We start from the raw sequence: 26354 nt of genomic DNA on the forward strand, positions 1-26354 counted from the left end.
GCATTCAAATATAAACGGTGGACTGCAGTATAAGCAGCTTCTTCATATTTCAGCATCTCTGGAATCTTCAGCATTAGAGCAAGATAACTACTGGAAGCACATCTTTTTCCATACAAAGGGAAAGATTGGAACATTTTATTGTATATCACTTCCCAAAAGGCTTATGTCTTAAAGATGGGACCACTACATATCAGACATCTATGGCATATCCCAAATATATTCCTAAAAAAGTATCTATAGCGGGAAAACCCCTTTCTGAGTGCTTTTATTAGTTTGTGATTTAAAAATTGTAAAAACAAATACCATGCATCTTAAGCGAACATTACATTTCTTAGTTTTTATGGTATGAAGTTATGTCCTCCTAAACTAACTAAATTAGATTACTTGCATCTTTTTTCATTGTGTTTTTGAGTGTGTTTTTTACTCGCGTTTCTATTGTGTTTTTGACACACAGTTTTTGTCTCTTTTTGGTATGTCATGTTCTAAATAAAGCTGCATTGCTTTTGATACTTCCTGGTATTTGTGTAAGGATTCTGGACTTTCCTTTGTGCCTGTTTGTCCTTTTCCAAGATGGAGTCTTGTATCTTGCCTTGTCATGGAACTTCCTGTCTGATCTGATTATTTAAGTCCAGGTTGTGTGTTCCTCTTTGCCTGAGTATTTTGTTGCTGTTGGCTCCTGAGCTCCTGCCTGACTACTGGTGGACTCCCTGCTGCTGCTCATTACTAGGTGCTCTGTTTACCCACATTATACTGCCTACTGTCCACTGTGTGTCTCTTTGATGCTGTCTGTGCTTAACTACTGTCTGGACTTCTAGTGTGGAACTATTCACCTCTGGATCTGCTGTGGCCTGTAAAGAATCTGACATCACCATCTCCTCTAGGCCTGTGTTTGTTAGGCTGCGGTGCTGGACTTGTGCGGGACTTTCAGCCCAAAAAGGTACATATAGTGACCTTCTCCTGTTAATGCCATGCCCGTATAATGCTGGTCTTCTACGTTTAAGTGCCGTGTGCATTTCCACCCATATGATCACTGGACTTGTACACTTTAGTGCTGTGTGCATTCTCATTCATAATATAGCTGAACTTCCTTATTAAACGCGGTGTGCTTAAAATCATACTTACTGCTGGGCTCCCACGTTTAGTGCCTTGTGCACACCTGCGTCATCTTACCGTTGGACTGGGTCATATTAGCAGTCACGCCCCGCTCTTCAGTCACACTGGACATTTCCATATTGTGTTGTGCATTTGTTACGGTTGCAGGAAGTGCTCTGTTAGTTTTGCTTTCCTTGCATTATTCTATATTGTGTTGTGTTTTCGTTATTATTGCAGGAAGTGCTCTGTTAGTTTTGTTTCTCTTGTTAATATACTCATTTGCATCAACTTTGGTCTCAGTTTTGTAATATCCCACGCAATCAGATTCCTTAGTACCCATATAATTGTTACAGTTTGGCTTTGACAAAACTTCATTGACACAGTCATGTGTTGATTACATGAGTTTTTAGTTCTTTTATGGGGCGGAAACACAATAAAAATGTATGTGTATTTTTTTACATCTAATGCAATTCTATACGGATAATCTGCACATAAAATTCAGTGTACCTGCAAGAGAAATTTACATGTTGCAGAAAACAGTATTGCAGGTCAGTTTACACAGCGTAAAAAACGAGCAGAGTGGACATGAGATTTCTCTTAACCTGTTTTGGCTTGGCAGGTTACGCCTCCTTCCCCTAACGCTACTGCCCTCTAATGTGCGCCACGTCGGATTTTACAAGTGGCCTGGTGTATGTCCATGACATCATCTGCCTAGACTTTTTATGGCCCATTGGACACGCCCCTGTGTCCAAGCATTAAACTAGAGCTTTGTCTTCCAGAAGTGCATGCCTTTGAACTCTGACTAGCCAAGTCCTCATTTCCTGTTGTCTCCTCAGACTTCTGTGAACACTCATTATCCAGCAGGTTAACTCATACCTTGCTTTAAGCTTCTTGATCTATTATTGAAGTCTGTTTGCAATACCTGCGCTTGCTGCCATTTCACCACTCCCTACTGTGAACATCCTGAACTGTTATTAGAGACTGTTTGCATTACCTAGACTTGTGTGCCTGCTTCAGACCTACCGTGTTCCTACTGTCCTCCTACTCCTGTATCCTGCAGTTTGTCTGCTGTTTACATTGCCAGTGTCCACCCAGGATTCACCTCACCAGATGCCTAACAAGTTGTTTATGCAGCTAAAATAACAGCGCCAAAAATGTATCATGGAAACTTAACCTTAGAAGCATAAAACGTGAAAAACAAACCTCTAATAAGTAGTGCCTACTAGACCTACCTCAGCTATGTTGCACTCTGTTGTATTCTCCTTGGTAGGTCATGGGAGCTATAGTGTTGAACGTCCATGACTAGCACATTACTAGTGTATTACTCCTAGTAGAATTGGCCATGCTCCACCCCCTTGTCCCTCCAGCACTGTACTTAACATTTTTTTACGTGCCCGTCCTTCCATAGAATCCTCCCGGTTTCTCAGCACTACTCTTGGGTTCTGCAGACACAAATCTAATGTAATATACTATATGTTGGTACATTTTATTAAGCCAAGATCAGAAGAAATTTAAGAAAAAGAATAAAAATTTTTACATTAGGTTTTGAAAGTTTCGATCTTCTAACCTGAGATGACAATGCACCTGATAAGTCACTCAAAACCATTACTATTCTCCAGCTTCATTATACTCGACCAACTGCACCCAAAATCATCTTTTAAATGTTAATTTCTTATACTCCATTGCTAAAAAGATGAACTTCAGCCATAATAGTTTCTCCATTAAGTGCAATGTAAGTAATTATTCTCTTGGTTCACACTATTCAGTCCATTTGCGGCCCTGATTTTTAAAGGAGATGATTGTTCAACAAAGAGATTAAAATTGTCTTGTAGCAAATTTAATCAAAGTCAATGTGCTGCCATTGGATTGATTATGCAGCAGGGATTAATTATGAGCAATTTAGTGACCAAAAATCAGCCCTGCACTTTATCTCTCTCTGTACATATGCCCATATGATAACACATATTTCAATTAGTACCAGAGTACCATTATTTCATCCTATTATGAAGATTAAAGTTAGGGTGTGCTGTGCTGGGACTATGAAATTCTGCACACCAATATGCCATTACGCGCCAATAAAAGGGAAAAGAGGATAGAACAATTTCATGTCATGTAAATTGCTGTAGAAATTGCATTTAGGGGTACGCCAAGAGGACACTTGACTCTAGGCTTCATTCAGATGTACATTTTTTAGAAAGAGTTAAGTCCAGAAATATTTGAGTGTGACACAAGTTTTGTCATTTTAGCCATTTACCTAGATACAATTATATAATCAGTATGGGCTTTAAGTGCAGACTCTGAGCTTTAATTTGAGAATATTCCCACCCTAATTAGGAGTAAAAGTTTAGGAATTACAGCTCTTTAACATGTAGCTGCCTCTTTTTAAACGGACCAAAAGTAATTGGACAATTATGTCAAATGCTCTTTAATGGGCCGTATGGGCTATTTCCTCATTAATCTAGTGAAGCAGGTTAAAGGTCTGGAGCTGATTCCAGGTGTGATAATTGCATTTGGAAGCTGTTGCTATGAACTCACAACATACAGTCAAAGGAACTCTCAGTTGAAGAGAACCAGACCATCATTAGGCTGAAAAAAAAAAGAAATCCATTAGCGAGATAGTAGAAATATTAGGAGTAGTCAAATCAACAGTTTGGTACATTGTGCAAAAAAAGAGAGCACACTGGTGAGCTCAGGAACTCAAAAAGGCCTGGAAAGTCCACAGAAGACAAATGTGGTGGATGATCGCAGAATCCTTTCCATGGTGAAGAGAAACCTCTTCACAACATTCACCCAAGTGATGAACACTCTACAGGAAGTTGGTGTTTCAGTATCTTAGTCTACCATAAAGAGAAAACTTCATGCGAGCAATTACAGAGGGTTTCTGCTCAATGTCAACCAAATACAGCAAGGTTGATTGCACGGCGCTTCACAGCACAGATGGATAATGATCCAAAACATACCACGAAAGCAACCAAGGAGTCTTTAAGGCAAAGAAGTGAAATATTCAGCAATGGCCAAGTCAATCACCAGATCCTAATCCCATGGATCACTTGTAAGGGGGAGGACCGCACCACGGGTAACTGTTTTGCTGGGGCCGGAACTGTCAAGGCTGGATCCCCTGTTTCCTGGGGGAAGTAATAGTAAGCTTGACGACCTCCTTACCAAGGGGGGATATAGAGCAAAAGAGCGCGCAGCTGCAAGGAGTTTGGCACCAACCCGGGGCAGCGTGCAGTGAGGTGAACGGCATACTCTGTCCCCCCCCACCGAGTACCAGCGCTGCTGCAGCCCCTGTCGTCTGCAAAGGGGCCGCTGCAGAGAGAAGCCGGGTGTGCTGCAGCAGTTCAAAGAGAGGAGTGCTCCGTCCTGGGAGGACCAGCATTGCACAGGCCAGCATCTGCTGCCTCCCGCCGCCAACAGTTGGGACAAGAGAGACGTGCAGTGTGTGCCTGGTGACTACCAGAGAGTAAGGTGCCATATGTTCCGTGTCCATGAGTACAGTGCACGTGCCACATAAGAGTGACCGGGTATGGGACAGACACTAGCTCCCTGATTTTGCCAGTTTATATTTGCCAAGCCACATTGGGTTCGTACAGGACTGTGGCCCGCACCCTTGTCAGCCACTGCAGCATATGGACTAGGGGCTCAGTGGAAGGTACAGGAGACCAACCACTGCCGCCAGAAGAAGGGGCATTGTCATCTACAGGATCCCATTGGAAAAGACACCGCGCCAGCCGTTGTCGGCGCTATTGACTTCATAGTCTGAGGAACAACTGACTTTCTAGCCGGATTCAACAGAACTGCCTTTCCCCGATCCTTTGTTCTTTAACTCTGAATATTCTTTGCAAATTGTACTGCTTAATCCCCCATCTAACTGTTACCGCCTTATCCCTGTGCTGTAAGTTCTGATCTTCTGCTCCTGACATTTGGACCGTGTTCTGGCTACCCATTTGTTATTGCCCCTTTGCATCTGATATTCTGCTGCTGACTTTTGGACCGTGTTCTGACAACCCGCTTGTTAGTGCCCATTTGCTTATCCGCTATTTCTCCGGTATTCTGACCCTGGCATGTGACCAGACTTACGACTTCGCATTTTTCCTTGGTTCACTATGTGCTCCTTTGGTATTGACCCCGGAACATCTGACTTTGCTGACTCACTGCCTGTCCGTAGGTTGTGACTAGCGTCACATAGGTGAATCTTGGATTTTTTTTTTTTTGCATATGAAACATTGATAGTAAAAATGGACACACTAACACTGATAAAATTATGATCAAATCTAATAAAGGACATTGATGGAAAGCTGTACACTTTATTCCACATACAAACAATAAAAAATAACATCTGGAATAGTGTGGATCATTAAAGCTTGATTTTCTCCGTGGTGTTAGTAGTACGGTTGACAACATCAAGCTTCTGTCCTAACCATCTTCTAGCAGTTTGAGGGAGTCATAAGTGTCCACACTTTCTATTCTTTGGCTAATTGTTTTACAACACCTTTAATACTCCAGCAAGTAGACACAGTATATTACAATTGTACCACTTTATAAAAAGGATGACCGTCAATGGTTTGTTCTACTTTGTCCACAAAAGTCATGTACAAATTGTGGAAACTAGTCCTGAAATACTGGAGGTACAGACAGAATAATGCAAACATGCAATTTAAAGGGAATATGCAGATTTTTGCTTTATAGTCTGAGAGCAGCATGATGTAGAAGCAGAGGTCCTGATTCCAGTGATGTATCACTTACTGGATTGCAGTTGTGATAAAATTACTTTTCTCTGCTGCAGATCTAGCAGCTCTCTCAATGCTGAGCTCAGTATAACCCTGCTGTTTGACAGCTTTCTGAATACACTGTGCATAGGCAGGAAGATGCCAATCAGTGATGGGGGTGGAGTTACACAGTGCTCATAAATATGGAGAACTACATGCGAGCAGGTTTCCTAGTGCTTCAGTGATAAAAAATAACTTTTATCAGCAGCAGATTATCAAAACTAGACCAAGCAGCCCAATAAGTGACACATCTCTGGAATCAGGGTCTCAATCTCAACAATATACTGCTTTAAGATTAGGGAACAAAAACCTGATGACATATGTAGCATATTTAGACCTATTTCTGGCACTAGTAACAGTTTTGCAAAAGAAAGATATTAAATTGCTGGAAAACTGCAGATAGTCCAACATGCAATAGGAGACCAAGGAAGTATGAATGTGGTTTTTATTTGCCAACACGTTTCGAAGTATGCAAACATCAGGACCAATGACAAATAAAAAGTTATTGTGTATCTTATCTCTTATGGTGGATCCGCAGCAGCCCCTTTTTTACACACAAAGGAGTCGCGACTCACAACTCCATAAGGTGAGCACAACAAGCGCCTTACTGTTTCTTTTTATACCGGATAATTCCCTATTGTGTTTTTTGTCTTTCCAGACTCTTCTTATTCGAATTATTCAGAAGTGGCTCACTTACAATTTCTAAGTTTTGTATAAATTATTCAAAATGGTGCAAACAGATTGTAAAATTCCTAAAAATGAAAGTGTTTTCAATTGTCATATATGCTGCATTCATTATACACCGTTTTGCTTAGGGCTTTGTCACGTGTTATCTCTATAGACAGCTTACTTCTCATTACTGGGCCAGCTTCTTCCGTACATCACAGCATCAGAGAATGGCGCACCTTTGACTTAAAGGACAAAGGCTCCATCACAAGTATATCAATCAAAAATATAAAGCAACACTTTTGTTTTTGCTCCCATTTTTCATTAGCTGAACTCAGATATATTGTATTTTTGATAGTGTTATTTCTTACATTTAATAATTTCCATTACAAAGAATAATAGCAATAGATGACAATGAATTTTCAGCGTGTGTAAATGTTACCTTTCTGTGTTCATTTTTGTAGATGCCACTGTTCTGTTTTTCTCTCCAAATGAGATTATTTTTTTGATATCCTCTTCATTCATAACTTCCATTTCTGTTAATCCTGGAAGTGAGACTACTTTCCCCTGCGACCTGATCTCAAGCTGTTTGTTTCCATTCGGAGAGAGAAGATCCTGCACACTTTCATTGTATATCTCCAGCATTGAAATCTAATGAAAGACAAATACGATGGAAGCAGGCCATAAGCATGATTAGGATTTAAAATGGATAAAACAAGTAAATGAAAAGAATAGTGTAACAGAAACCATTTGTTCCATAAACAAACAAAAGCTACTGGAATAAAGGTACTGTCACACTTAGCGATGTACCAGCGATCCCGACCAGCGATATGGCGCTGTCAGGATCGCTGGTGCATCGCTAAGTGGTCGCTAGTGAGCTGCCACACAGGCAGATCTCACCAGCGACATCGCTGGGGACGGGGGTCGCTACTTACCTGTCACACTAGGCGACCCTGCGTCCTCCCGCCCGGCTCCACGCGTCGCTCGTCCTCACAGCAGGAAGCCCAGCAGGAAGCTGACGACGAGAAACGGTCCAGGACGTTCTCGCGCGATCAGCGATAACCAGCGGGGGATCCGGTCGGAGGTAAGTATCACACATAGCGATATCGCTAGCAATATCACTGCTACGTCACAAAACCAGTGACGTTATAGCGATATTGCTAGCGATATCGCTTAGTGTGACAGGCCCTTAAATGGCACTATAATAATAACTCAAAATAATAAAAGTGATTTAGAAAACTCTGGTTCATAGAGTTGGCACTGGCAGGGTATGTTTAATGTATCTTATGTTATAAGAATCTACGATAAAAGTTACAATCACATGAAAAACAAAATGATTCTGTAGGATGATGAAAATGTAAAAGGTTAAATTTAGGGTGAGGCCATACAGAGCTGGCTTCTTATGGCATACTTGCCCATATAGATGGCTTAGGGTAGATCCTACTGACAAGGATCACTGATGATCTGCACTGAAAAGCTATACACTTGTATTGATGAAGGCTGAGGCTACACAGCAACGATGGTCATGACAAAGGTCTCACAGCCAAAGATCTCTCTATGATACTGCTTACATTGCAGTGTAATGCAGGTGAATGGGTTTGCAGCAATGTACTACAGCCGCAACATACAAAATCCAACTGATTCCAACTACCCTCCGTGTTGCAGTCCCCCATTCATCTGCATTCCATTGTAATGTAGCAGCAGCACAGAATGATCTTTGACCGCTGACATATCATGGCCAGAGCAGCAGCATAAATTGGATAACCAGCTCCCTTGTCCTGGTGCAAGAACCCAAATCCACAGCAAATATAGCAATCCATAAAAGGAGGACACATCCAGAACATAAAAATTATTGCACTTTATTAGACTTCCATAAAATTAGTAACAGGGACAGTGTGTCAAAAAGAGAGTCCACAAATGGAAATATATGTCCAAAGAGAAGCTCATGGTTGACGCCCTTCGAAGAGCTCTGCTTCTTACTCATAATAACCTGTTACTCATTTTCTGTAAGTCTCACAGAGTATAATACTTTGCTGGATCTGCCTTCCTTTTTTGGATTGCTATGTTTGCAGCAATTTTCAAGTTATGGCAAAAAAATAAGCTGCTTTGACATGTTGTGGTCGCAAAGTAAGTGTTGTTTGCATTTTTAGATGTGTGAAACAATTTATAAGTACATACCTACACGACACACGTTTAATAGTTGACTTTGAGAAGTGTGCATAAGCAGTGGTAATGGTCATGCTAAACAACATGCAGTCCAAAACACAGAGAACATCATGTTAGTTTATGCAAAAGCTGTCAATAGCTTGGAGGATTCCCATTCCAAATAAAACACTTTTTGGCAGTGATATGGACAGTCACTCTGCTGGTTGAGGCACCCAGCCATTGCGGGGCCTTCTCTTTTCTTTATGGACAAATATATTCAAACCCTCTTATATCTAATTGTATAACTTCCCTGATGACTCCCCGTTATTGGAGAGGAAACGCGTAGGGAGCCAATACCCCTTCTGAGGACTGGGGGTGACACTATAGGGTCCAATTGGGGCCTGTCCTTGTAAGGGCAGGAGTAATACCTGGGCCCGACAGGGAGGATAGGGAAAACTGCACACCTGTAACCCCTTAACCTCCTTTTCCACACGCTGTCTTGTGCTGCTATATGGACCCGAATACCCGGCAGGGGACCTCTGAAAAATACGCCAGGGCGCTTATGTCCATGATTAATGGTGAGACTGAACCATTTTTTAAATGAGCACTGATACGCACGAGCACTATTATGTTTGTTTATGTGTTGTTTATGTGATGTCTTAGATTTTAATGGATTATTAAAGGCTATGTTTTATTTTGAATGGAAATCCTCCAAGCTATTGACATTTAACCCCTGAGGGTTACACTTGTGGTACTAAGCATTCTTTGCCACAGCTAATCTTGTTTATGCAAAAGCTGCATGCGGGAAAGCCACATCAAGACTGTTTCTGAACTGCACCACTCTGCCCTTTCTCTTACCCGTCGATCACTAGCTCTGCACTAGACCTTAAATAAGTCACAAGTCTTTAGACAACATTTTAAATGTTTTATGTGTCAGTTCCAGTCTTAAAAAATGCAGCGCATTTTAATACTGTACATTAGTAAAACCTGACATATAACTGAAAATAAAACAAATTTATGATGTAGTGTCATTCACATATATCATCAATTAGTGAGTCATAAAGGCCTACTTACATAACAACACAATCGCTAATTAGTCTGAGCTGCTTACTATATCTTTTTGACCTTTTCCTAAGCCAGAAGTCTGTACATTCTGACTGGGTAAGCCTATACCTCCTGCTATCACAATAGTCTGGTTCCACAGTCTTGGCATACTCTAGACCAGGAGTCTGGCAATATTATATTCATATTTTCCTTTAACAGTAATCTGGTTGAGTAGTCTGGACAAGTAGTTACAGTCTAGGCCCACTCTTATGGTAGAAGTCTGTTTGTCAAGTCTGGACCTCCTTCTAGAACAGTAGTCAGGCTGTATAGTCTAGACCTCCCCCTATAACAGTAGTCTGATTGTGAAGTCTATTGCTCCTCTCATAACAGTAGTCAGGCTTTATAGTCTGGACCTTCCCCTTATAATAGTAGTCAGGCTGTGTAGTCAGGACCTCCCCCTATAACGGTAGTCAGGCTGTGTAGTCAGGGCCTCCCCCTACAACAGTAGTCAGGCTGTGTAGTCAGGACCTCCCCCTATAACGGTAGGCTGTGTAGTCAGGGCCTCCCCCTATAACAGTAGACAGGCTGTGTAGTCAGGGCCTCACCCTACAACAGTAGTCAGGCTGTGTAGTCAGGACCTCCCCCTATAACAGTAGTCAGGCTGTGTGGTCTGTACCTTTTAAAACAGCAATCTGTTTAAATCACAAATGCCACTTATAAATACATCTTGGCTATGTAATCTGAATCACTCCTTATAAAGACGATTTTGTATTCTAGTCTGGGTCACTCCTCTTCAGCACTGAGTCGTTTTCTATGACATTTTTGTCTTAATTTATAAACGTGAGCGTTGTGTCTGTAGCATTTGGTTGTCTGTCCCGTCAGACCCTTTTCTTCCTTCCAATATATGTGATAGCTGATGTTCTCTGCTTTCACTATAGAAATAACATGCTTGTTTTTCTGACCTAAAAATGTACATTTATGGTGAAGATGTAGTTGTTAGCTATTTGGCAGACATGTTAATAGCCAGCCCTGGGAGGAAACCGATAGATTGCTTTTATATTTTATATCTCTGTCAAAGTAAACCTAGACTATATCTGGGGCACCGCTAAATGTACACTAAAGTATAGCAGGAGTACTTACCCTTATGATGTATTTAACCCTTTCTTTTTCATGACATATGCGGAGGAGTTCTCGAATTGACCTGTACATATTAAAAAATATCAACTTCAATTCCATTTGTGATCAATAATATATTATACTTTTTCTAATTGTGCTTTAGAATAGAAAGCATTATACATTAGAAAAATCCAAAACGGGAAAAGATCGCCCGATATGACCCATGGTTGTACTTAAAAGTGCAATACCATCTTAATAATGCACGGTGTATGTACAGGAACGCCTCTTAGGCTAGGTTCACATTAGCGTTCTGGGGCTTTGCGGAGGGCTGCGTTGTTTTGACGCACCCGTCGTCTGCGCAAAATGCAACTTGTTGCGTTCCATGCGGTCAGTGGGCGCGTCAAAACAATGTATCCGCATACATCCGCATGTCCTGCGTACCCAATGTTAAAGATAGGTGCGCAGGACGTATGCAGAAGTTTGTGGAAGTACGCGGGGCTTAACGGAGGAAGTATGCAGCCCTCCGCAAAGCCCCCGAGCGCTAATGTGAACCTAGTCTTAGCTGGATCACAGCGTCATTTATGGCAGGTAACATGCAATATAACGCGGGAGGCAGATGCCCACCACCCGGCCAAGGCAGGTTTACATACGCTGTCATTTACTTAACAATAAGAACATTTGCCAGCTGAAATTTCATTATGATGTTCAACACTGAATCTAGAATATACCTGGACAAGTGTTCCTTCTATTTAGGCCATTTTCCTCAGCTAAGTACCTTAACCCCTAAATAACTGCCGCTGTAGATGTACAACAGAAGCGCACCCACACTGCATAGAGTGGGCCCAGGTAATTAGGCCACTACATGTTGTCAGCATCCATGAGTAACTGCTGCGACCAATGCTAGCTCCAATCCCAACAGTGTAGCCCTTTAAAAGCTGCTCTCAATCATGACATAAACAAAAAAATAAGCCCCCACACAATATATCAAAGTAAATGTCGTAAATATATAAAAAAAAACTAAAAAAAAAACACTGACAAAAAAATACAAGTTTTTCTTTAGCTGGAATATTTTTCAATAAATTAAATATTAAAATAAATGGTTCCATTTGAAACTAAATTGTCCTGCAAAAAACAAATCCTTATATGGCTAAGTCAACAAAAAAATAAAAAATTACTGCTCTGGGAAGATAAGGAGGGAAAAACAAAAGCACAAAAATGGAAAATGGTTTGATCCTTAAAGTGGGTTTCCCACGAACAAAATACATTTTAATCAATAGATCTTTGAACAATAATAATTTCCATGATTAGATGTGTTAAAAATGCTCCTGTGCTGAGATAATAATAATCTTTATTTATATAGCGCCAACATATTCCGCAGCGCTTTACAGTTTAACGCTTTCAAAACACAAGTCATAAGTAACAACGTTAACAATACAATAATTAAAGCAAAATAAGACGACCCTGCTCGTGAGAGCTTACAGTCTACAATGAGGTGGGGGAGATACAAAGTACAGGTGTGTATTTACAATGATGTATTTAAAATGATGGTCCAGCCATCTTGAGGAAGTGAGGGATGGATGGAGATAGTGAATGGGCTACACATGCACACTTACACATAGAATGACTTTTATTAGTGAACGTGATAGGCTGCTCTGAACAAATGTGTTTGAGGGAGCGCCTGAAACTATGCAAATTGTGAATAGTCCTAATTTCTTGGGGTAGAGCATTCCAGAGGATTGGCGCATCGTGGGAGAAGTCTTGGAGTCGGGAGTGGGAGGTACGGATTAGTGCAGAGGTTAGTTGAAAGTCTTTTGCAGAGCGCAGCGGTCGGTTAGGCCAAAAGACAGAAATGAGGGAGGAGATGTAGGGGGGTGCCGCACTGAGGAGAGCTTTGTGGGTGAGAACAAGTACTTTGAATTGGATCCTATAATGAATGGGCAGCCAATGTAAGGACTGGCGAAGAGCGGACATGTCTGAGTACCGATTAGCCAGATAGATGACCCTGGCTGCTGCATTAAGTATGGACTGGAGAGGGGATAGTCAATTAATAGAGCGTTGCAGTAATCCAGGCGGAAGTGGATCAATGCTACAGTGAGGGGTTTTGTTTCCATGGTGAGAAAAGGGCGGATTTTAGAGATGTTCTTTAGGTGTAAATGGCAAGAGTGGACAAGAGATTGTATATGGGATGTGAAGGAGAGATTGGTGTCAAACATAACACCCAGACATCGTGTTATTGTGGTGCCACCCATGGAGAGGGAAATGTCAGATTTAGGGAGGTTAGTAGATGGCAGGAGCAGGAGAAGATCAGTTTTGGAGAGGTTGAGTTTCAGATAGAGAGTGGACATGATGTTGGAGACTGCGGACAGACAGTCACTGGCGTTCTGTAGTACAGCTGGGGTAAGGTCGGGGAATGACGTATATAGTTGTGTGTCATCAGCATAAAGATGATACTGAAAGCCAAATCTGCTGAGGGTCTGTCCAATTGGGGCTGTGTACAGAGTGTAGAGAGAGAAGAAAAAGGGGCCAAGGACTGAGCCCTGAGGTATCACGACAGCGAGAGGAAGAGGAGATGACGTGGGGCCATAGAACAAAACACTGAAGGAGCGGTCAGAAAGATAGGAAGAGAACCAGGAGAGAGCAGTGTCCTTAATGCCTAGTGACTGGAGCCTAGAGAGTAGGAGATGGTGGTCAACAGTGTCGAACGCTGCAGATAGGTCGAGAAGAATGAGCAGAGAGTGGTCACCGTTACGTTTTGCTGTCAGAAGGTCATTGGTCACTTTGATGAGTGCAGTTTCAGTCAAATGTAGGGGGCGGAAGCCAGACTGTGAAGGGTCTAGAAGGGAGTGAGTGGAGAGGTAACGGGTAAGGCGGGAGTAAACTAGGCGCTCCAAAAGTTTAGTAATGTAGGGGAGATCGGAGACCGGTCTGTAGTTGTTTGTGCAGGATGGGTCGAGAGCGAGTTTCTTTTGTAATGGAGTAATGATGGTGTGTTTGAAGGAGAATGGAAAAATGCCCGAGGAGAGGGAGAGATTAAAGATTGCAGTTAGGTGAGTTGTGACGACTGAAGAGAGAGACTGGAGGAGATGTGAGGGAATGGGGTCGGTAATGCATGTGGTCGGATGAGAGGAAGAGAGGAGTCTGGAGACTTCTTCTGTGATGTGATCAAATGTGGAAAGTGAGCTGGGGAGATGCAGGAAGGGATGGGAGTCACAGAACTTGGTGGTTGGGAGCAGATTTCCTGATGGATATTAACTATTTTTTCTGTAAAGTGGGAGGCCAGGTCATCAGCACAAATGTCTGTGATAGGGGCTTGTGCTTTCGTCCTGAGGAAGGAGTGAAAGGCGTCAAAAAGTTTCTTGGGGTTGTTGGCTAGTGAGATCAGGGTGGTGAAGTAGGTCTGTTTGGTGAGGTGAAGGGCAGCGTTATAGGTTCTTAACATAACAACAACAGTGGATGAAGTCTTCTGGTGTGCAGGTTTTTCTCCATAGGCATTCCGCACTCCTAGAGCATTGCTGGAGAAGTCGAGTTTGCGATGTGAGCCAGGGCTGTTTTACTTGGTGTTTGGAGGTTCTGAGGGTGAGGGGTGCTACTTGGTCAAGGGTACTTCTAAGAGTGTCGTAGTGACAGCCAGATCAAGACAGGAAAAAGAGGAGATTGGGGACAGTGATGAGTGTAGGGAGTCTGAAAGTGTCTGAGGGTTAATGGCTTGTAGATTTCTGACTGTGTGGTAGGTAGGAGTGAGCGAGGATTTGTGAGCGTGAAGGAGAGAATGTTGTGGTGAGAGAGTGGAAGCGGTGAGTTATTTAGGTGGGAGATTGAACAGAGCCGGATAAAGACCAGATCAAGGGTGTTACCGTCCTTGTGTATCTCAGAGGTTGAAAGCTGCGAGAGGACTAGCAAGGTGGTTAGTGATAGAAGCTGGGATGCAGATGTGGAAGTAGGGCTGTTAATGCGGATGTCGAAGTCTCCCAGGATAAGCGTTGGTAGTTCTGAGGACATAAAGTGCGGCAGCCAGGCTGAAAAGTGGTCAAGGAAGTGGGTGAGTGAGCCTGGGGGCCGGTATATGACCGCTACTCTGAGGGAGAGGGGACGGAAGAGCCTGATGGTGTGGACCTCAAAAAAGAGAATATGAGTGATGGAACTGGGGGAATGACCTGGAAAGTGCATTGTGGGGAAAGGAGTATGCTGACTCCACCACCATGTCTGTTTGTGGGTCTCGGGGAATGAGAGAATTGTAAGCACCATAGGAAATGGCAGCAGGAGAGACAGTGTCAGAATCCTGAATCCAGGTTTCAGTGAGGGCCAACAGATTAAGACAGTTGTTTATAAAGTAGTTGTGTAGGAAAGGAAGCTTGTTACAAACAGACTGTGGATTCCAGAGGGCACAATTGAAAGATGGAGATGAGGGAGTGCAAGTAATATTAATAAAATTATTATGGTTTCAATATGAGGTAGGGTAGGGGTTGAAGTTGGGGGATGGTGGACCATGGTTGGGGGAGATGTCCCCTGAAATCAGTAGGAGTAGGAAGATAAAGAGCAATTAGTTGTTGGAATCGTAAGTAGTTTTTTTGTGCGATATGTTTGGGCAAGATGGAGTAAGGTTTCTCAGGAAGGTGAGGAGTACATGGGAGCTCTACATGGGAGAGGGAAGCATAGAGGGGTTGATGTGTATGAGTGGTGATGGAGGGGGGATGGGGTGCTGAATGTGGATGGCAAGGGAGCACAGGAGGATAGAAATAAAGCACATGGTTAAAGGGGAAAGCAAAGTGTGGGTTACCTGATTCCTGCCCTGATTAACTGCCATGGATAACTGACGTTTTCTTTATGCTTAGCTTCTGTGATGCTTTGCTTATGGGATGCTTGCGTGCTGCACCCCACACTACATCTGCACCCCACACTGTGTGCTTCCCCATAGGAACTACTACACATATAGGCCACACTACAGGGTCAGGAGAGAGGGATTGTGGGAGCTGGTTTGGGATAATTTGGCAGCTGGGGCCAGCACACCAGGGGGTGGTTAGATGATCAAAAGGCTCCGTTACGCATAACGATGTCTCAGCGATCCCATCAACGATCCGACATGGATGGGATCGCTGGGACATCTTTAGGCTGATCGCTGGTGAGCTGTCACATAGACAGCCCCTCCAGGGATCAGGACCAGCGAGCAAGCTGGTTTCCAATGTAAACAGCGGGTATCTAAGAGCCGCGCGGCTCTTAGCTGCCCGCTGTTTACATTGGAAACCAGAATCCCGCATTGCTGGTCTTTCGCTGCCACACACAGCGATGCTTGCTGGCCAGCGGGAGACCAACGATCAAAAAATGGTCCAAGACGATAGAGCGCGATCAGCGATACCTGGCGGGGGAGGCGGTCGCTGATCCCCGTCACACACAGCGATATCGCTGGTGAGATCGCTGTGGCGTCGCAAAATCAGCGATCTCGCTGTGTGTGACACAGGCACTAGACCAGGCTGCATCTATATGCTATAGCACCTTCCACCTGATAAGATCTAGAGAGGCCCCAGTCACGGATATAAAGCAGTAAGTATTACATACAGTGCAACAAATGAATTATACCAAAGCTTTAGCAGGCACATTACAATTCGCAAAATAGTAAAGCAGCAGAAGACAGACAGCCAACAGAGGTGGGGAGTTATACCATTCAGGCTGCTTGCTAACAGTGAATGGAGTGAATAGATGCAGGGTGGATCAGTTTTTTTACCATTTGGATACTCTTATAAATGTACCCCTGCTATGTACTGTGTAATGGCTGTGTCTGACCGTGCAGGAACATGATCTGATCATACCACAGCTCCTGGGCAGGAAGTAAAAAAGAATATAAAGGAATTACAGCATGGGATCACAGCTCATTCTGTGAGGTAAAACATTTCTCTGACAGTTTTTGTAAAATTAATGAACTTGTATGGTACAGGTTTAAACAAGAAAAATAAAATGCCAGAATTGTCTTTTTCAGTCACCACTTGCTCCTTAAAAAGATGAATTAACCCCTTAGTTACCGCCAATACGTCTTTTTACTGACCTGAGATATAAGAGAATAGCATCCCCATAAAATGGTGTCACTTTTTGGAGATTTTCCAATATATAGGCCCCCAAAGTCACTTCAAAACTGAACAGGTCCCTAAAAAATAGTAGTAATACTACAATGTGTCACAAAAAAAAACAACAATCTTAAAATCACTGGGCTATGTTGAAGCATTCGAGAGTTATTACTGCATAAAGTGACACTGGTCAAAGTTAAAAAAAAATAAAAAAGGCCCAGTCACTAAGGGGTTAATAAAAAAAATCTATGCAAGTATCATATTATCATGTCATTTTTACCACACCACAATGAACGCGTAAAAGCAAAATAAAAAAGGAATTGCATTTTTCCATCATTTCATCTCATTTAGAAATTTATTTTCTTTTTTCTTCCAGTACATTGTATAGTAACATAAATTGTGTCATTCAAAACTGCTACTCATCCCTCAAAAAATAAGCCCACATGTCTACAGAAAAATTTAAAAGTTATAGCTCTTAGAAGAATGAAAAACTGAGAAAACAACTGTCAAAGGTGCGCAGCGCACGCAAAAATCCTACTAGCGCATTGTCTGCGCACCCTATTCTAAAGATAGGGTGCGCAGATCGCATGCAGCTGCGTGCGATAGGAGATGACTGGATGAGGCGGGCAGGGGGCGGGGCTTAGTGGCGCCGTGCGCTGCGTGGGAGATACGCTAGTGTGAAACTAGCCTCAAAAAGGTTGTCCATCTCTAGAGATAATTTTTTTATCTTAAACACATATATTACAGGCTAAAAATTGCTTTTGCAATTGTTATTGGTAAAAAATTTGCACTGTTTGGTTTTCACAGGATTTTCCCTGGACATTCTACTTTGACATGGTCTGTGGTCAGAAAAAGTGCTTTTCACTAAATTAGAATATCATCAAAAAGTTAATTTACCATATTTCAGTTCTTCAATACAAAAAGTGAAACTCACATATTATATAGAGTCATTACAAACAGAGTGATCTATTTCAAAGTGTTTATTTCTGTTAATGTTGATGATTGTGGCTTACAGCCAATGAAAACCCAAAAAGTCTTTATCTCAGTAAATAAGAATAATTAACAAAAAATAACTGCAAAGGCTTCCTAAGCGTTTAACAGGGTCCCTTAGTCTGTTTCAGTAGGCTCCACAATCATGGGGAAGACTGCTGACTTGACAGATGTCCAGAAGACAGTCATTGACACACTCCACAAGGCTCCCGTCCCGTGTCCCGCGGTGCCTCCTCCTGCGCGAGTGCACTCCCGGTCTCTTAAAGAGACAGCGCGCCCTTTTCAAAATTAGGTTTCAGCCAATGGCTGATTGTCTTGTGCTATTTCAGGCATCTCTGCCCTTAGGGAGGTGCCTGAGCAAATAGTATTTCTTGCTGTTAGTTCTCAGGTTCCTGTACCTGTGTGTTAATGCTCTGCTGCAGCTCACTAATATTGGTTTGTCTCCTCAGTGTGTCCTACGTGTCTATCCATGCCTTCTGGAACTACGCCAGTCCCACCTGCTTCTCTCCGTGCCAGCAGCCGCCCGCTACCCGCTTCTGCTGCTCATCTCCAGTCTGGTTCTCCGCTACTTGCAGTACCTGCCTGCCAGTCCGGTCGAGTCAGCTTCCATGTACCTGGGGTCTAACTGGAGGTTGCACCTTGCATCTCCTGCACTTTCCATTCTAGCCCTGTCTGAGGGGCCTTACTTCAGAGGTCTGGGACTCGCGTGGTCATGCCCCCCTTTGGAGCCCCCCGGGCAGTGGTCCTGTGGTTCCACAAAAATTTCAATAAACGAATGTGCACTTCACCATCTGTGCCTCCGTTTCCATTCCTTACACCTACTAAATCCTCCACTCAGTCCACATGCGTTTCGCATACTGCTTTCTCAAGAGAAGTGAGATAGATTTGTCCTGCTTACCCTTGAATAATGCCACTAAGTGGTGCCAATTAGGCTGCACATGTGCATTATGTCCCGTGCCATAAATGCAAGTTCACTTTCAGCCATCATCACAGCACACACACGTCTAGAAAAAAGTGACTTCACTAACGTGTAGTGCTACATGAGACAATGAACTGATACTGCTTAGCTCCATCAGATGACAGGAAAGTGGTTGATCTCATGATGTTATTAGAAGTGAAGCAATTACCACAAGGCTGAAGGCCCTTTTACATTTAGCGATGCACCAGCGATCCCGACAACGATACGACCCGGTCAAGATCGCTGGTGTATCGCTAAATGATCGCTACTGAGCTGCCACACAGGCAGATCTCACAGCGATGCAGCAGCGATACAGCGGACAATACTTACCTTTCAGACGCGGCGATCCTGATGTCCTCCCGCCCGCCTCCACACGTCGCTCGTCGGCGCCAGCAGGAAGCCCAGCTGGAAGCGCCCGACGAGAAATGGAGCTGCGCGATCTCGCGCGATCAGCGATGGACAGCGGGGGAGCCGGTCGGAGGTAAGTATCACACATAGCGATATCGCTAGCAATATCGCTATAACGTCACAAAATCGGTGACGTTATAGCGATATTGCTAGCGATATCGCTATGTGTAAAACCCCCTTAACAGTCCCATTTGGGTCCATTTGTATTGAAGGGCTTAATTGGTTTAGCCACATAGTGACTTTTTATCAAGTGAGCCTTCAAATTTTTACCCTTTGATGTCATCTGTGGAGTCTCAGACAAATTGGTAGCCAGTAGTCAATATGGTGTCTGATTTAAGTATTGGCCAATATTAGAATTCTACAGATCATATCACAGTGACAAAGGTAGCTATAAATTGCATTTGATGATCATCTTGTGTCAGTTTCCTAGAGGGGATCAAGAGTTCCTGCCTTCAGGGGTGAGTGGAGGATTCAATATCTCTTTTATACAAATGTAAGGAGCACACTCTAATGTTGAGTTTCGCACTATACTATGGGACTGAATGGGAATCCATACATATGAATAGTGTCCACTATATGGAATAGAATTTACATGTACATGCATACAATATAGCACAGACTATTTGGCACTACTTAGTGGCAATTTATAAGGGTAAGCCAGACAAGTCTATCTTACTTCCCCTGGAAAAAAACATTACACAAAATGTGTGTCAGGGCTATGTTGAGGATTCAGTGTCCCTGATATATAAATGGCAAGAAGCGCACTCTAATGCTGAGTTTCACATTTTATTATGGGACTGTATGGGAATCTATACATATGAATGGTGTCCACTGTATGGAATAGAAATTCCCTGTGCATACATATTATATAGCAATAGCATGCTTTGGATGTGCTTACATATGTAATTTTTAATTATGTTCTAAATAAAGTAATTTTTAAATAATATATTCTGGTGGTTTGTGTTAAAGGGAATCTGCAAGCCGGATTTTGTTACCTCATTAGAGAGCAGCATGATGTAGGCAAAGAGACCCTGAATCCAATGATGTATCAGTTAGATTACTGGGTTCAGCAGTTCTGACTAAGAGCTTTTAGATGTAGTATGAAGCAGAGCTGAGGAAGCTAACCCCGCCCACACCAGGCCCTGTATGTACAATGTCCATAGACAGTGAGGTGCTTAGTTGCTGGACTTTGACAAGTGACACATCCCTGAATTCTGTGTTTCAGCCTCTATCTTCTGCTGTCTTCAGATTACATAGCAAAACCTGCTGACAGATTCCCTTTAAGAGTGTCTGTGAAGAGTCAACATTAGCGAACATCACAAATGTCAAATTTTAACAAAACTAAAAAGAGAATTCAGACATCTGCAGTGTACATCACAATGAAATTATCAGTCAGTTTTATTGCGTAGCACACTGTATAATTCCATCTGCCACGGCAGCTTATTATAGTCAGTGACTGACAGAATGCTCTCAGTACTCTCCATATCTTAAGTGAGGTTCTTGTATAAAATGATACTGTTAAAACACAGCTCAGATTTAGAGGGCAAATATTTTCTATTGAGAATTGATTTTCACATCAAGAATTTCATTTCATGCTTCAGTTTTTTTTGTGATTGTCTTGATATTATTCCTTATAAGTTCTACACTCTATGAAGACAGCTGCCATATTTACCTGCAGATTCGGTGTGAGAAAAGAAATACTAGATTATGATATTTTTACTCTAATAATTGCTTTGATCTTTAATTAATATGGGATGAAGCAAGATGGGCATTGGTAGTTTATAGAAAATCTCATTAAGAAAAAAAGCTTTAAAGAAGCATTGCAGTAACATATTTATTTGCTCATATAGTGCAGAATAGACTAGTATTAAAGGGATTGCCTGGGATGAAATGAAAAGCCTGCAGTCACCTCTTATTTTCTGTGTGGGTGGGCACTCAAGCTAGTCTCTCCCGGACTTTATCAATAGATGAGAATTGGAAGAAGCACAAGAGTCTAGTTGGCAGGTGACCACATGGAATACATGTGGTCACATAACCGCCCACACACACGAGAAATACAGAGTGACTGCGATCACTTCAGCCCAGAGGACCTCTTTAAAGAATAATGTAGAGGCTCTTGTGTATATTATGTGTCTACCTAATATAATGTGCCATTTATAGGTCTACTAACTTGATTCCTTCTTCATCTCTGGTTCCCCAAATGCAACCTACGTTTCCCATGATGCCACAGTCTCAATAAAATGTTTTTGCTCCTATCTAATGGTTGCCAGTAAAATATCGGTAACATAAAATTGCAGCTTTTATTTTTGACCATCTCCTAAGTCTTCCCAACAAGTTAGCAGGGCCCATGCTGAAAAATGTGAAGACTACTGGACTCTATACTCTGGAGTGATGACGCCAAGATAAATGTTTTTGGAACTGATGGCTTCCAGCTGTATGGTGTCACAAAATGGAAGAGTACAATGTAAAATGCATAGTACCTACAGTGAAACATGATGGTGGCAGTTTTCTTATGTGGGGTTGCATGAGTGCTAATGGTGTCGGAGAGCTACATTTTATTGCTGGCATCATGAAATCACAGATGTACAGCCCTATATTGAAAGAGAATTTGCTACCAACATCTGTCGCATTTCTGAAGAACAACGTGAAAATGATACAGTGGCCAAGTCTGTCTCCTAATCAGAACTAAATTCAACACCTTTGAGGAATTCTGGAAAAATAAACATGTTGAGCATCATTCTCCATCCAGCATCTAGGCTCTAATAGATGTTATTCTTGGAGAATGGAAAAGATAGATGTTGCAATATGTCACCAACTTGGTGCTATCCTTAAAAATCATGGAGGTCATACAAAATGCTAGATGTAGAAGTTTTTGATGTGGGGTTTGTTCATTTTTGCATCAACTAAGTGAGTAAAACTGAAGATTTTGTAATGAAAGTTAACCTTATTTTCTTGTTATGGGTTATAAAATATTCTTTGAAGCTTAGTCTTGTCAAAATTTTGAAAATTGTTCTTGGGTTCAATAAGATATTGACTAAAATCTAACTTTTCAAAGGGGCATAGTCATTTATGTTGAGCATTGTATATGCTGCAATAATAGTAAACTATTGCAAAATATAGTGTAAAAGAGCATCTTCTATGAAGTCCAGCTCTTCGCTGGGCTTCACAAGAGTACAAAGGTCACAACCATGGTAACCCATCAGCGTCCCGCAATTGCTCCGTGCGCATAAGAGTAATCCTTTTTTTTTTTTTTAAATGACAACAGCAGCCAGTGACATCAGAATCTAAATTGTTAAACAGCAGCGATTGGAGGTAGCTCTTGTGTTAAAGGGAGTTGCTGATTATGTGTAAAGTACGCTGATTTCTGCACACTTGGATGTACAGTTATGTCCAGTTGTGCCGAGAGGTTAAAATCAGTATTTTTCCAAAAGACGACATCTGCGAGAAGACCATCTTTACACTAAAGAATATTTTTCTGTGATAGATTTTCGGTTCATTGTAGGAGGTGTGCTGATGCAGGTAGTGGCATTTAACTCTGGTCCCAGCCATTTAATCTTTTAGATAGCCAGACTAGTTTAAAGGTACTGTCACACTATGCGATATCGCTAGCAATATCGCTATAACTTGTGACGTTATAGTGATATTGCTAGTGACATCGCTGTGTCTGATACTTACCTACAACCCGCTCCCCCACTGGTTATCGCAGATCGCGCAAGAACGTCCAGGACTGTTTCTCGTCGTCAGCTTCCTGCGGCGTTTCCTGTGGAGAGACGAGCGATGAGCATGGAGCCGGGCGGGAGGACGCAGGATCGCCTAGTGTGACAGGTAAGTAGCGACCCCCGTCCCCAGCGATGTCGCTGGTGAGATCTTCCTGTGTGGCAGCTCACTAGCGACCACTTAGCGATGTACCAGCAATCCTGACCGTGTCATATCGCTGGTCGGGATCGCTGGTACATCGCTAAGTGTGACAGTACCTTTAGGGAAGAAGAGTGCTCCTTTATAATCCCATCAGTATCTCTGTGATAAGATCACAGTGTATCAGTAATTTTCTATTGAAGTCAGGGTTTTAACAAAGGCTGTGTCACATCTCTGTTGTCGGGTATCCCGGGGCTCCTACCCTGTCCCTAACGCTAGGGGTGCCCTATCTATCCCTATTCCCTGGTTTACTTCTGATGGTGAAGACACTGGGGCCACAAACCTTGCTGAGCTCCTGAATCCGCCCTTTGTTCCCTTCCCCCATCCAGTGAAGTGGGGAATAGTAGTGTATGGAAATACACCAAACAGACTAAAAAGGTAATACGTACAGGGATAAAGGAAAATACCAATCATACAAATAAGCTCACACAAACAACAGAGGGAGACACCGGGAAGTGAAAGAAGGGAAAAACCAAAGAAAGAGAAGAATTTGATTTGCACACAACCCAAGTCAAGCAACTGTAACTAGATAAATCTACCAAATGACTCCTCAAACAACCAATCTCCTCCAAACTCCTGAACCATGCAGCAATGAAGCTAAAGCTGGCATTTCCTGTTTTCCAGAGGCCAGTTAAATAGGAGAGGGTAGTGGTCAGCTCTGAACAGCTGAGAGCCTTAAAGGGGTATTCCCATCTCCAAGATCCTATACCAATATGTAGTAGGTATAATAATATTAGCAAATACCTCCAAATAGAAATGAAAAAAGGCGAAAAATGGGAGTAATGGATTCAAAGAAGTTTTTTATGTGTAAAAATATAAGTTTTATTCAACAATAGCAGCAATAATTACCATATAAATAGCGTGGTAGCAAAAACACAAAGACGCAAACAGGACAACATAGAAGAAGGGGAGATTAGAACATAGTCCTGTGCACTAAAGGCAATAAGCACAAAAGCACTTGCAAAAATGTCAAAAACAATTGGCGTATGAAGTGCCCATGTCCCAACATAACAGCAAGCCAAAATATGCTCGTATAGTGTAAATAGGTGCAGGATACCAGGTAGAGTAGCAGTGTACTAGCGGCGGTAATGGCAAGCCCTGTCCATGAAAAATCTCATAAAAGCCATAATAGGCATTAACAAAAATAAGATGAACAGCTTACCAAAAAGTGCACAGTAAACCCAATCTAGCAGGGTAAGCCCTGACGCGCGTTTCGCGCTCACACTGGGCGCTTTCTCAAGACGCGCGGACCCCCGTGACTTGCTATCGTGCTGCCCACTGTCGGTAAGATATACAATATGTTTAGCTACATGATTTTCAGACGTGATGTGGGACAGGATTTAGCCTCAGTGACTATTTATCTGATTGAGGCTAGTGGTTAGCAGACTAGGGTATGAGATCCACCCGATAGCTGTGGAGTTAACCCATTGTGGTGGGATATATATTAGCATCTGCTCATGTGATATTGATTATTGTCTTAGGCCTGACCAACACAGTGGTGGTCAATCGAGATTGATATCACCGCCATAGAGTTTACATATTGGAGCTGGGAAATTATAAAAATTGGTCTATGTGTTATGTAATATCCTGTCATATATCATAATACCACAGCTATATATCTGATTCCATTATGGCGTTCTGATAATGGAAATGCTGTCTGTATGATATGTAATATCCTGTATTTCATTTCATCATCTGATCTATGATAATTTTTGGGAGTCCCGGTGGGTTACGCAGCGCCTTTTCCACTATTGGCGCAGGATTGTTCGGTTGCACATTGCTGAGCACTTTTTGTTGTTGATTCCTGTTTTTACTGCCTAATAAAGATTTATATATTATATTGGATCTGTGGTCGCATTTTGTGGCTTTTTCCACTACCTTCAGGATTTAGCTTATTAGCCATTGGTCTATATTTGGGTCCTACACAACGGTAGAGGCATCTAGGTTGGTTACATTATGCCAGGAATATGGCCTCTAATACTGGTTGTGCTCATGAGCATTTTCTCTAATGTACACGAGGTAGGCAGAAGACATAGCTCTCAACAGAAGACCGTTATCTCTTGTGTATGGTCACCATTAGCACTTGGACCAACAAAGTGTAACACACTTTACAGGAGAGAAGGCTGTACAGGTAAAATGTCCAGTCCATTGGCCTTTTTTCCTTATGAACTAAGGGAATCTATTTATTATATTGCTCTCTATTAACTAGGGGAAACTATTCTTTATTAAACAGAGTATATTATGAAGTACCTTGTTTTTCTCTGATTCAGTTAATGAGACAACCATGACATTTTTATTTAGCCATCACTATTACCATTGAACAATGGGTTACTTGGCCAATTTATAGATTTCTCATACAATTCTTTGTAATCCATTACTGATTGCCCTTCATGTACAGTGTGGAAGATCAGCTGCATCGTGGCAGGCAAAAAATAGGATGAAAGCAGACAGAAGCACAGGAGTTTAAACAGCTGCTGAACAAAATATATGTAAACTCTTCACACCCAGGCAAGAAACACAAATGAACCCTGCTCAGCTTCCCTGACTGTATATAGGGGGTTTTACACATAGCGATATCGCTAGCAATATCGCTATAACGTCACCGATTTTGTGACGTTATAGCGATATCGCTATGTGCGATACTTACCTCCGACCGCTCCCCCGCTGTCCATCGCTGATCGCACGAGATCGGCCGGCTCCATTTCTCGTCGGGCGCTTCCTGCTGGACTTCCTGTGGCGCCGACGAGCGACGCGTGGAGGCGGGCGGGAGGACGTCTTCATCGCCGAGTCTGAAAGGTGAGTATCATCCTCTGTATCGCTGCTGCATCGCTGTGAGATTTGCCTGTGTGGCAGCTCACTAGCGATCATTTAGCGATGCACCAGCGATCCTGACCGGGTCGTATCGTGGTCGGGATTGCTGGTGCATCGCTAAATGTAAAAGGGCCTTAAGGGGCCTACTACTACCCACCCAGAAGGGAAGCAAAAACGTATTACATCACACTGACAACTTGAGATTAAGGATATGTTCGCTGCAAAGCAGTATTTACCTTTATTTTCCAAAATAGTTGTAAATTGGCAAAATTTTGTGATTTTCAGAAAATCGGCCCAAAAAACATATTAATGAATCAGCCCAACTCCTTGACCAACTGAGGGCTACAGAGAAAACTGAGACGGAAGGAATGACAGGCTTGCTAC

General features: G+C 42.5%; 1 protein-coding gene across 1 annotated transcript in view; it reads right to left on the reverse strand.

Annotated features, from left to right (window-relative positions):
• The window catches only part of LOC141087814 (uncharacterized), an 88688-nt gene that overhangs the window by 22280 nt on the left and 40054 nt on the right, over positions 1-26354 (reverse strand). The window contains exons 6-7 of the mRNA XM_073573657.1: positions 10857-10917; positions 6970-7178 (exon numbers count right to left, since the gene is read on the reverse strand). Coding sequence (XP_073429758.1) covers positions 6970-7178; positions 10857-10917 — 270 coding nt within the window. The remainder of the gene's footprint in view (positions 1-6969; positions 7179-10856; positions 10918-26354) is intronic.

Source organism: Dendrobates tinctorius, unplaced genomic scaffold (assembly GCF_039654945.1).
Source record: "Dendrobates tinctorius isolate UK_male_01 unplaced genomic scaffold, ASM3965494v1 ptg000035l, whole genome shotgun sequence".
In the NCBI taxonomy this organism is placed as follows: Eukaryota; Metazoa; Chordata; class Amphibia; order Anura; family Dendrobatidae; genus Dendrobates; species Dendrobates tinctorius.